The sequence below is a fragment of the Manihot esculenta genome, chromosome 5 (genome assembly GCF_001659605.2).
Source record: "Manihot esculenta cultivar AM560-2 chromosome 5, M.esculenta_v8, whole genome shotgun sequence".
NCBI lineage: Eukaryota > Viridiplantae > Streptophyta > Magnoliopsida > Malpighiales > Euphorbiaceae > Manihot > Manihot esculenta.
This window is the reverse complement of record NC_035165.2, coordinates 24,340,565-24,353,690: the sequence shown is the minus strand read 5'-3', so window position 1 is coordinate 24,353,690 and position 13,126 is coordinate 24,340,565. Positions and strand designations below refer to the sequence as shown.

General features: G+C 39.6%; 1 protein-coding gene across 1 annotated transcript; it reads right to left on the bottom strand.

The window, feature by feature from the left end:
• Window positions 1-189: 189 nt before the first annotated feature.
• Window positions 190-1,288, bottom strand: LOC110616103 (thioredoxin-like protein CDSP32, chloroplastic). The gene has a single exon (XM_021758426.2). The coding sequence runs from the start codon at window positions 1,171-1,173 to the stop codon at window positions 274-276; it is 900 nt and encodes a 299-aa protein (XP_021614118.1). The 5' UTR covers window positions 1,174-1,288; the 3' UTR covers window positions 190-273.
• Between the last annotated feature and the right edge of the window lie 11,838 nt (window positions 1,289-13,126).

Sequence of the window (13,126 nt, the reverse complement as noted above, 5' to 3'; positions counted from 1 at the left end):
TCCTTAAAAATTAAATACTGCACTTGCTTTTATCTTTAAATTGATAAAAAAATTATTTTAAATTCAATTATAACTGTTAAAACTTATTCTTATAGGAGCATTCTTCTAGGAGCATGGGATAAAAAAAAACACATGACCAGAGTATGAGTACCAGTTTTCATGCAACCATGAATATAAAGCAAATCTGCCTTTTTCTACATAATAAACCACTCATCTTTCTTTTCATTAATTTGAACTATAATCAAGAATTTTGTCTAATTTAGATTCTACTTTTTAATAGGTTACACGAACTCCTTGGTATCTAAGAATTTCTCCCACAAGCTCTCCTTTACCAGAGCCTACATACCTTCCACAAATCTCACCATCTCTGATAAATAAGAAAGTGGGTACCTCAATCACGTCCATATCCTTCAAGAACTGCATGCAGCTATCGTTCTCATCACCATTCATCCTGGCAAACACCACAGTATCGCCCATTCTCCTCGATAATTTTATCACCGTTGGATACACTTTCACGCACGGTCCACAGTGCTTCAACCCCACATCAAGTACAATCAGCTTGTGATCAGCCTTATGATCATCAATCAACTTCTCCACATCTTCTCTTGAATGCAGCTGCACAACAGCAGAGTGGTTATCTCCATAGTATAGCACATCTCCCATCAGCTGATCTGGACCAATCCCTCCCTCTTCGTGAATCTTCTCCATGCCTTTGTAGAAGCTGAAGTGAGGAACTTTCTCTACCTTCTCTCTTCTGCAAAGTTCTCTGGTTTTTTCTGATTCATCGCCCATTACAAGCAAGAACTCCACGTCGTTGCAGGTTCTGCTAAGCTCCACCATAAAAGGGTAGATCTTGTTGCTATTAGCGCTGTGGCTAGCAGCATATTCCACAACCACAAGCTTGTTCTTCGCCATTTTAAGGGCTTCATCGAATTCCTCCATGTTGTGGATTTTTTGTACTCTTTCATCGCTAACAGCCTTTTTGGTCTCTGGGGCAGCTGTGGCCTTTGTGATGAAGTGCGTCCTCTTCGTGTCTAGTCTCGTTGCCGAGAAAGGTTTATGTTTAGAGCCAAAGCTCACCAAAAAGGAACTATGGAAGCAGCGAGGAGTGATTCTAGGGGTGCTTGAAAGAGAAGAAGGTGGTTTTGACAAGAAATTGGTGACTGTAGCCATGGCAAAATTGTGTTTGAAGCTAATAGTGGGGAGATAGGACTGTGAAGAAGAAGAGACAGCAGAGAAAGCAGGAGGCTCTGGTGTTGATAACAAATCTAAAGGGGCCAAAATGATAGCCACTCGTTGTCTGTGGTGGATGTTATCCACAAATCTGGCTCGGCTAGATTTTTGTCAAGCTGTTTACTTGTTAAGGATATTATTGGATCCGAGTATAGAAATATCGTGCTGAGTCTCTTTCAACTGGGTTTTCAGAGTATAAACACTTCATCTTCATGCGCCACTTGTCCTTTAAGGCTAAATTTTATTTGAAGTATATTACAAAGAGAAAGTTCAATTCATTTGGTCGCGATTTAGAATTAAAATACAAATAACTAAATTTTAGATTCACATGAAAAGGGTATAAATAAATTTGCCGCATGAAAAAGTGTCCATCTTGTTAGGAAAAGAAAGCCCACTTAACTTGGGCCAAAATACGAGGAACAATGCCTATTCGGTGTGTTAATGCTTTGTTTGGAAGAATGAAAAGCAAATTTCCTATTATTTGCAGTTTTTTAAAATCTTTACAAGTCATGATTCTCCTCAACCCAGTTCATCACCTTGTAAAGTCTCTTTTCAAACAGAGTCCTGATGGAGAAATTATAAACTGGAAATCTGGAATCAAAATATTGACAAAATTGAATTTTTCATATTTTTTTATTTTTTAAATCACATTACAAAACTGCTAAAATTATAACAGAATTTTAATTGAAAAGAAGACGAAATCTATATATTTAAATTAATTACAACTAATATTTTAAGTACAATTTTTCCATGATATCAGCCCAAACTATTGAAAAAAACCATGACTCTTTAGATTATTTGAAATTTGAATTCTGAATCGCAAAAAACACTAACAACAACCGTCAATTTTATTATTTTTAAACGAGATTTTCACTCAAAGTATTATGTTTATTTATGTGATTTATTTTTTAATTTTCTTAATAATCTCAATAAAAAGGATATTATTTTAATTATCACATATTTTTACTCTAAAATCTCTAATCAACATTACAAACTACAGTTTAATTGTATTAAAATAATATTTCATATTAATATACCGTAAAAAAATTTTAAAATATTTTGAGATAAACTTATATATAACTTTTTTTGAAAATGAAACTTATATATAAGTTTAACACAAATTAAAACATAAATTTTGAGAACCCAATAAAATCACGTTAATTTTTATAATTTTCACTTATTTTAATAATATTATTATAATCCATGTTAATGAAATTTCGCACAGAGACAGAGCAATAATGATGAGATTAGGGCATTAGGTAGGAAATAGGATAAAAAATGTGGGATCAAATCAAATGAAAGGAATATGAAGTTTCCTTTTTTATTTTTTTCCATCAATGAAGTTTCCTTCTTGTTTGCAATGTCTGGATCTAGTTTTCCTTTGGGTTCAGTCCTCGTGCTCTCGATTTTCTTAAGAATCTCCTGACTCATTAGTGGAAATTAGTGGAAATCTTTAGTAGTTTATCCTACTTTTCTCTTTTTGGCCCTTTTCTTTTCTTTAATGGCTATCTTACCTTTATTCTTATTTGTTGATATTATCATCACTCCTTTTTTCTTAACCTCTGTTATCCCTTTCTTCACTCTCTCCTTTACTCATAATGTCAGACTTTGTTGAAAATGTGGATAAACCGATTGATAAGGCCAAGAGTTTTAATTGCAAACAAATAACTCTCCACCTAATTGTCAATAAGGATAATGACAAACATTCCAAAGGCAAAGTTCTAGTTGGCAAGGTAATTTCTGAAAAAACCATCAGTTTAGCTATGATTAAAGCAATTTTAGTCAAATCCTGGCAAACTAGAAGAGGATACAGAGCAGCAGCTAAACTGAATAATATGTTTGTATTTACGTTTGAACATGAAGTAGATGCAAAAATTATTATAGAAAACAGGCCTTGGACCATTAATAATCAGCAACTTGCCATAGCGGAATGGCCTCCAAACATGTCCATAGAGGAGATATCCTTCTCCTATTCACCCTTTTGGGTACAAACTTGGAGGTTACCTCTAATCAAATCCATATGCAAAATGCCCAGCTGATTGGTAATTGTATTGGTAAGTTTATGGCAGACTTTACTCATGATGGTAATATGGGTTATTTAAATATGATGCGTATTAGAGTTGGCATAACTATTAATCAATCCTTCCCAACAGGTTTTCACAATCAAAGGGCAAATGGTAGTAAGCAATGGATCCAGTTTAAATTTGAGAAATTGCCTGGTATTTGTTTCAATTATGGAATAATGGGCCATTTACGTAGAAATTGCAGCAAAAGTACGGATGAAGGAGATCTTGCTGATGGTAAACTAGAATTTGGACCTTGCCTAGAGCTAATTCATCACAAAGAATCTCCCCTAAAACTTCCATCCATAAGACCCAAATCTCCTCCTCAAACCAAACCTCATCTTCCTTGCCAAACCAGGCTACAATCTGTCATAGTCCTCTCCTCCTTGGTACTTTCAATACTGTAACACTTCCAGACCTTCCCACCCAAGGCAAAGACATACCCTCAAATTCCTTGTTATCCAAACCATCTACACCATCATCCGTTGACCATCTGGTACTTTGTATTGCAAATAACTCCAATAACTCAAAAATTGGGGAAAGGCTATTTACTCTAGAAAAGCAGAAGGATATGTCAATGAAAGGGATTGATATGGGTGTAAACGAACCAAACTGTTCGTGAGCTATTCGAGACTTCGCTCGATAAAAATTCGACCGGGCTCGACTCTTTTCTAAATGAACCGAGCTTGAACTCACTTTTTAGGCTCGTTTAATAAATGAGCGAGTTTGAGCTTAGCAGTATTCGGCTCGTTTAGGCTCGCAAGCTCGGCTCGTTTTCAAATTTATGAACAAACTCGCGAGCTGACTCGTGAGCAGGCTCGAGAACAAGCTCCTGAACAGGCTCGCGAACAAACTCATGAGTAAGCTCGTTCACCAATACTAATCCCATATCGAAAGTTGAAGGGATATGGAGGATTATGACTTCTCTATAAAAGGATAACCCTTCTACATTTTTTTTCATTAGTTTTAGATTTGAGAGACTTCACTTAAATAAAAAAATTTAATTTAAAATTTAATTTAAATTTAAATTTGTTTATAATTTAAATGAATTTGAATTATATTGAGCTTGTTTATAATATAATCAAGCTCAAATTTGAGCCTAAATGAGCTCAAATTTGAGCTTTTTGAATGAAATTTGAGTTGACTCGTTAATGTGATAAACGAGCTTATTACAAATCGAGCTCGAGTTTAATATTGTTTAGCTCGAGTTTATAAATGAAAATCGAGTCGAACTCGAGCTCGAACTTAAGCTTTTAAATTTATTTTCTAATGGAGCTTGAACTTATCAAAACTCGACTTGACTCGATTCGATTACAGCCCTAGGGATGGAGGAGTTGCCTCCTATGGTCATCTTGTCAAAGGAGAGAAACTCTGGTGGAGGGTTGGACAACACAACCACCTTGGGTCCAGTGAACGAGGTTGATGTTCCCATTATTACTTTTGCAGAGTTGTTTCCTAGAGACGAAATCTCAGCGTTATTTAAGGAATATTTGGCAACAAAAGGGATGACCCAGGTTGACACAAAAAGGTTATTTTAGAAATTGCCATACCTCATAGACCTCTTTCAGCATGCCACATTAAATGTGTTAGAAGCTTCTAACATATCGAGGATGAATGAAGAAGGAGAGAGCACACAACAGGGACCAAGGATGTTAGGAGAGTCGTTTATCTTCTCTTCCAAATAGACACAAGTGGGCTTTCCTCCTACTCTGGACCACAATATACTGGGTAGTGTGTAACGACCCGAAAACTGGACTGCTACCGGCGCTAGGATCTAGATCGGCTTAAGGCCGCCGGGACCCGTAGCAAGCCTAACACCTTTACAGGACTTCAAAGGGTCCGATGTATCTTGGAGCCACTTTACCCTTCGACCCACAACGGATCATGTAACAGCCCGGAAACCGATACCCCTCTGTAACGGCCCGAACCGCCACCGGCGCTAGGATCCAGATCGGCTTAAGGCCGCCGGGACCCGTAGCAAGCCAAACATACCTCCTATCACCTGGTCAAATCCCATACATGATCAAAACTTAACATAAAAACTTAAACATCTGATGTAAATACCGAACTTGACCTGTATGCAACATAACTGAAAACATAAAGAAACCCCCCTACTAGAGCCCTCATCAAAACTCTAGCTGGGTCAACATAACATACATCAAGCCAGGATTACATCCAAAGAACTAGAACCTAACCTGTGCATGCATCAAACCACAAACATAAGACCTCCACTAGGGTCCTCATCAAACCAAAGCGTGGTAAACAACACATGCCACCAGTTTAGTTCAAACATAACTCAACATCTAAAACATTATATACATCATGTATTAAACAGGGACCAACCAAGTCTTAGGGCCAAGCACAGTACTAATCCATGAACATAACTTTACATTACATTACAATCCATTATCTCAATTCACATTACATGTCCACACTAAAGTACTAATCTAATACTATTACATAAGCAAAACCTTTACTCTTGAGACTTCCCGATCGACCTCATACCTGCAACACTGGGGTTAGGGGAGAGGGGTGAGCTAAAAAGCCCAATGAGTAGAAACAAAGAAAACAGTTCATTAATTACATGCTTTCATGAAATGTGTCACAGCACAAACATTTCACATAACGGATTGGACATGACCACCAAAACTCCCTCTGACTGTAACATAACATGGTGCCCGGCCCTTCGGGCTCCTCAGGACTTCATTATGCTCGGCCCTCAAGGGGCTCCTCAGGACTTCATTAACATAACATAGCTAGGGCTATTGGGGTCGCCTTGGTCCATCAACATCAACAGTAAATAATGCAATGCGTCATATTCATGTAACTAGTGCAATCAACCTATTATATATAAACATGATGCATGAACATGCTTTAGGCATTTGCTTTTGATCAAGCATAAATTAGCCACATTTTTATTATCTTTTTTATTGCTTATTTACACATTTTTTTAGCTTAATTTATGGTTTTTATCTTGTTTTTACAGAAAAGGAAGAAATTGGAGAATTGGAGAAAAAGTGCAGAAAGTTGACAGAAAAGTGATCGGGTCAGTGATTTGCCCAGTGATTCGCCCAAATCAAGCTGAAGCAGAAACCTGGAGGCAACAGGCAGAAGTGATAAGGTCAGTGATTTGCCCAGGACACTCGAAGACATTGGCCAAATCACTCGCAGAAGACAGAGAGAACTGACTCGCAGAAACGTGATCGGGTCTGTGATTTGCCCAATCACTTGAAGAAACTGGTCAAATCACCGGGCAAATCACTTTCACAACAGAAACTGACAGCAGAGCGGGAATTTGGGCAGAAAACAGAAATCCAAATTTTCAGAAGTCCAAATCCAACTCAATCACTATCAATACAAATCCAAGAGCTACGAAAAGAACTTCTCATCCAAGGAATTCCAATTGCAATTAAATTCAACATCAAAAGAGGAGTCAAACACCAAATCAAAAAGGGATTTTGAAACCCTAGATGGATGGAAATCTGCAGCTATAAAAGGAGAGCCCCCAAACCAGCAAAGGCATCGGGTGATCAGCAACTCAACTCGCCAGAAACTCTCCAGCATTTTTCTTCTTTTCTTTTCTTTTCATCTTTTTGTGTATTTAGTCCACCATGAGTGGCTAAACTCTTTCTTTTCTAGTTGAAGTTGGTGAATTTCAGATTTTGTGATGAATTGGGAGATTTAATACTCCATTGTTGAACTCTTGTTTATTTCAATATTTATGCAATTTGAGTTTTCCATAATTATTACTTTGCTTTTAGAATCAATAAGGGCCCATTGCTTTTAAATTGCTTAAGTAATATTGTTTGAATGATTTAGGTCCGTAATTGCTTAGATTGTTCAAATACACATTTAATCAAATTGCATAATCTAAACTTGACCACGCGGTTGGCAAGGATAGAATTGGGTTTCTCTAAGTCTTAATGCAGTCAACAGTTGTTCGATGCTACAATGCCCCAAGGACGTTCCTTGGCAACTTGTTGATTAGTGTTTGATCAGCGAACGTTTCCTAATCAAACTAGAACTAAGGAGGAATTTGGATTGTGAGAAGCGTCTTCCACATCCTAAACTAATTTATTGAGATAAATAGGAGTATTAAAAAATCAATGATCAATTCTAAACAATCTGAAATAAGATCCATACTTCAACTAGAAGCTTTTCTCTTATTGATTTACTCATCTTTAAATTATTGCTTTCTTTTGCTATTTAGTTTTAATTCATCAACTCAAACCCCCCTCTTTTAATTATTTGTTATTTACTTATCTTGGTTATTATTAGGAAGATCATTAGTGTCAATTCCCTGTGGTTCGACCCTATTGCCACTATCTACAAATTTATTTGTTGATTGATAATAGGTTTATTTTTGACGGCTTCGACAACCGCCTATCAAAAATTGGCGCCGTTGCCGGGGACTTGATCTAACTAACGTATTTTCCCTTTATGACCAGGTTTGGCCGTAAAGACACTCTTCTTTACGATCCGGAGATTGAGAAAACCGCCAAGAGCTTAAGGAAGCAAGCAAATTTGAGGAACCAAGCCTCAAAACCGTCTTCATCAACAACTCCACCTCACAGACCACCTACTGCCCCTGCTGAAGAAATTTCTGCACCAGCAGAAACTTCCATCACCGCACCTCCTACTACTGAATTTGCACCAGAAACTGAACTTCTGGTTATGGCAGAAAATCCAGCAATGGCAGCACCACCTGCTGCACATGTAGAAGCTGAAATACAAGCTGGAAACGTGCCCATTCAAGCACCTTAGCCACAGGAAAGAACTCTCGGAGAGTTAGCTGAACCAGCAGGAGATCAAGCACCCTTATGCATTGAATATCCCCTATTGGCAGCACCATTCGAGCTAAAGACAGGTCTAATTCATCTCCTTCCTAAATTCAGAGGCCTAGAAAATGAAGATCCTCACAAGCATTTAAAGGCATTCCACGTTGTGTGCTCAACCATGAGACCCCAAGGCATTCCAGAAGACGATATCAAGCTTAGAGCCTTCCCTTTTTCCCTTGAAGACTATGCCAAAGAATGGTTATTCTACTTGCCACCCGGATCCATCACATCATGGGCTGATATGGTAAGAGCATTCTTGAGAAAATTCTTTCCAACCTCAAAAGCCATAGGCATCCGTCGAGAAATAAGTGGTATAAAGGAAAAGCACTCTGAAGGCTTGTATGAGTACTGGGAAAGGTTCAAAAAGTTGTGCACAAGCTGCCCTCGGCATGATATTTCTGACCAATCTCTCATTGAGTACTTCTATGGAGGTTTGCTACCCTCGGAGAGAAAATTTATTGACGCAGCCTGTGGAGGAACAATTGAAAAAAAATCACCTCGAGAGATGAGGGACTTAATTTCCTCCATGGCTGCAGCTTCTCAACAATTTGGAGACCAAGAGCTGCCAACAAGGAATGTAAATGAGGTGAGTAATTCCATTTTATCATCCTAACTTTCTGAACTCACCAATGCTGTCCGTAGCCTTGTTGTGAGTCAAACCCAACAAGTCCAGCAGATTCAGTAGCCCAAGACATGTGGAATATGTGCCAACAACCACCCAACTGATCTATGTCCTTCCCTTCAAGAGGAGGACCAGCAAGTCAATGCTGTTGGAGGCTTCAATGGGCAAAGAAGGTATGATCCTTATGCAAATACTTATAATCCAGGCTGGAGGGGCCATCCAAATTTCAGTTATGCAAGGGGAAACCAATACCCAAGCTACCAGCAAAGGAACCAAGCTCAAGCTGCACCTCAGAACTCCAATGAATCTCTTGAGGAGATTGTGAAGAATTTAGCAAGTACCGTGCAAAATCTTGAGAAACAAGTGAGCCAAATGGCCACTTCAATGAGCAAATATGAGTCTCAAGGGAAGCTACCCTCCCAAATTGAGATAAATCCAAGACAAAATGTTAGTGCCATCACATTGAGGAGTGGAAAGGAGTTACAAGACAATAGGGCTGAAAAATTGCAAAAACAGGGCATGGAAGAAATTCTGCCAGAAAGTGATCAGGGCAGTGATTTGCCCAGTTCAATAGTAGAAACTGACTCGATCGCTGGTCAAACTGAGCTGTCCAGCAGTGATCTGCCTAAACCACCAGAGAAGGCAGAATCCAGTCAAAGGCAGAAACAACAACCAGCAGAGAGATTCAAGGTACCTCCTCCCTTCCCAAAGAGATTTGCAAGGTCCCAAAAGGAGAAAGAAGAAAAAGAGATACTTGAGACACTCCGCAAGGTGGAAATCAACATTCCCCTACTTGATGCTGTAAAGCAAATCCCAAGGTATGCCAAGTTTCTCAAAGAGCTATGCACCAACCGAAGGAAACTTGCTGAACATGAAAAGGTAAGTGTGGGGGAGTGTGTTTCAGCTGTCATCCAAAGGAAACTTCCAACCAAATGCAAGGATAGAGGAATGTTCGCGGTTTCATGCAAGATAGGCAATGTGGGAATAAAAAAGGCCATGTGTGACCTTGGAGCTTCAATAAATGTCATGCCACTTTCCATTTTTAACTTGTTGAATGCAGGTACACTCAAGGGCACCAGTATTGTGATCCAATTGGCTGACCGTTCCGTCGTCCATCCCAAGGGAGTGCTAGAAGATGTGTTGGTACAAGTTGACCAACTAGTCTTCCCAGCAGATTTTTATGTGATTGACATGGAGGAGGATAAGGGCAAAATCACCTCTGACATCTTACTTGGGAGACCATTCTTGAGCACAGCAAGAACAAAAATTGATGTGCATGATGGCACATTGACTATGGAGTTTGAAGGGGAAGTTATCAAATTTAATGTTTATGATGCCATGAAATTCCCCAATGATGTTTCTCCTGTTTATGGCCTTGATGTTATTGATGATTTAAGTCAAGAAATTTTTGATTTTGATCAAGAAAACTTACTTTATGAAGGTCTTTGCAGGAAAGGAGAAGTGGACAGCAACATCACTGAAGCAGAAAAAACAGCAGACTGCTGTAACTTGCTGGATGTGGGTGATTTGCCCAGTGATTTGCCCAGACCACCAGATAATCTGCTCAAATCACAGACCAAATCACTGGAGCAGACAGACTTGACAGAAAGTGATTTGCCCAGACCACCAGATAATCTGCCCAAATCACAGCCCAAATCAGACAGTAAACAGCAGAAATCAGCACTAGAACTGAAACCATTGCCAAGCCTCCTCAAATATGCCTACTTGGGAGCTGGAAATTCACTTCCAGTCATTATTTCTAACCAGCTCAGCCAAGAAGAAGAGGAAAAGCTCCTTGATGTGTTAAAGAAGCACAAAAAAGCAATTGGGTGGACCTTGGAGGACATAAAAGGCACCTCAAGACCATTCGGTGGAGGCTCATCTCACCAGAATCAGAGACAGGTTGCAGCACATGAAGCTATTGACATACGGAGTCCACAAACAAACAAGGTTTTCAAGGTTAATGGGCATCGTTTGAAGAGATTCTATGAAGGTTTTACTGTCCATGTTGTGGAGGAGGTTCCTTTGGATCCCCCTTCCCAAGACTGCTGAGCAAGACACTGAAGTCCAGCCCAAGACAGAAAACAGGGCGCTACTGGGAGGCAGCCTAGATGTAGTGATTTGCCCAGTGAGTTGCCCACTGCTTGCCCAAATCGCCAGGCAAATCGACTGAATATACCATAGTCATAAGTGATCGGGGCAGTGATTTGCCCAATTGCCCAGATAATTTGACCAAGATCACCGGTCCAATCGCAAAATCAAGCACATCATCAGAAAAGGGCGTGAACAGTACCAGCCCAGCAACTGCAAAGGAGAAGCGGTCTGGCCAAGTGATTTGCCCACTGCTTATCCAAATCACTGGTCAAATCACCCTGTCAAGAATCCAGAGGGCCAGCATTAAATGATCAGGGCAGTTCACATACCCAAATCACTTTAAGTAGTTCTTTTCTTTTACTCTTTTACTTTTTACGCTATCTACTGTTTTTATCTCTTCTTCTTCAAGATTTCTCCTCTCCGACCCACCACTCACCCACCGGCAAACTCAAGACCACAATGGTAAGAATTAAGATGAAGGCCACCGGCGGACCGTTCATGTGGAAGAAACCAGGGCTGCCGAGACCCATCCCCTCCGACAGTGATGACGAAGCGCGGGACACCCCTCCACAGCAGCCCCTGCAGATGGGACAACACAGGAAACAGGGCAAGAACCAGCAAATACACTTCCAGCAGCCCCCCAGCAGGATGCTCCTCAGCCACCTGAAGACGAAGCCCCCAACCAGACAGTAGAGGCTCGTCTCAGTAGGATTGAGGACCAAATGCAAAGGATGGAGCACTTGTTGGACCTGCTGGTGGACCATTTTCTGCCCCAGCACCGTGACAGATAGCGATCTGCCCAGTGATTTACCCAGTGCTTGCCCAAGTCACTGGTCAAATCACCCACAGGCCAGGAAGTCCCTTTCCCTTTTCTCCTTCATTTCTCTATATATATATTCAAACATTGAGGACAATATTTGGGATAGGTGTGGGGGTACTGGAGATTATTTATTCACTGATCACACCATCTTTTGATTTCTTTTTTTTTTTTCTATTTTGTTTCTTATTGTTTTTTTTTTGTTTCTTTTTGCATTATTCTTACCCCTTTTTTGCACACACCATAATTTTTCACACTTTTTGCACACACACACAGAATTTTGTCTTAGCTTTTGCTCTACTCAACATAGATAACAAGGCTAAAAGGGTTTCCTTATCTCATGACCCCATTGATTTGCCACCCCTTTAAGCCTAAATTGAATCATTCACAGTATGTTACCTTCACTTAGGAAGTTCTTTACTTGAATTGAATCCTTAAATTTGTTGTGGTCAAGGGAAATAAAAATAAAAATACATGCAAATAAAAAGCTAGTGTAACTCCCTATGAGCTGATTTGCCCAAACTATCATGACAAACCAGCACAAAGCACAAATCACAAACTTGTTCCAATGGTCTAAGACTATGAACTGAGCCTAATAGCCACTTGGAGAAGTAACTAACTGAGTAACCGGGGGTGTATCACCCATGTACACAATCGCGTAAAAAGGTCAGTAACTTTTTCAAGCAAATAAGTTTCGATGGTCTAGACTATGAACAGAACTAGTAGCCACTTGAACAAGTGACTAACTGAGTAACCGGGGGTGTATCACCCACGTACACAATCGCGTAAAAAGGTTAGTGACTTTTTCAGGCAAGGATAAGAATAAGTACTGCTGAAAATAAAAATATAAATTAAATAAAAAGGAGAAAGAGAGAAGGTGGCAAGTCACTCCTAGGTGTTACATTAAACCTAACATAAAAGAATAAGCATGATTGAATAAAAAACCTTTCCCTTGACCATGGTAGGTGAAAGGAAACAAGGAAAGGAGAGGATGACCTTAGTGCATGTACTCTATACTGTGATAGTTCAGATTAGGAGTCTAGGGGGGGCTAATTAAGTGGTGCTTAGGCTCTAAGGAAAAAGGGGGCTTGATTGGCTAAGTTATTTGTTGCTTGAGGACAAGCAAAAAGCTAGGTGTGGGGGTATTTGATCAAGCATAAATTAGCCACATTTTTATTATCTTTTTTATTGCTTATTTACACATTTTTTTAGCTTAATTTATGGTTTTTATCTTGTTTTTACAGAAAAGGAAGAAATTGGAGAATTGGAGAAAAAGTGCAGAAAGTTGACAGAAAAGTGATCGGGTCAGTGATTTGCCCAGTGATTCGCCCAAATCAAGCTGAAGCAGAAACCTGGAGGCAACAGGCAGAAGTGATAAGGTCAGTGATTTGCCCAGGACACTCGAAGACACTGGCCAAATCACTCGCAGAAGACAGAGAGAACTGACTCGCAGAAACGT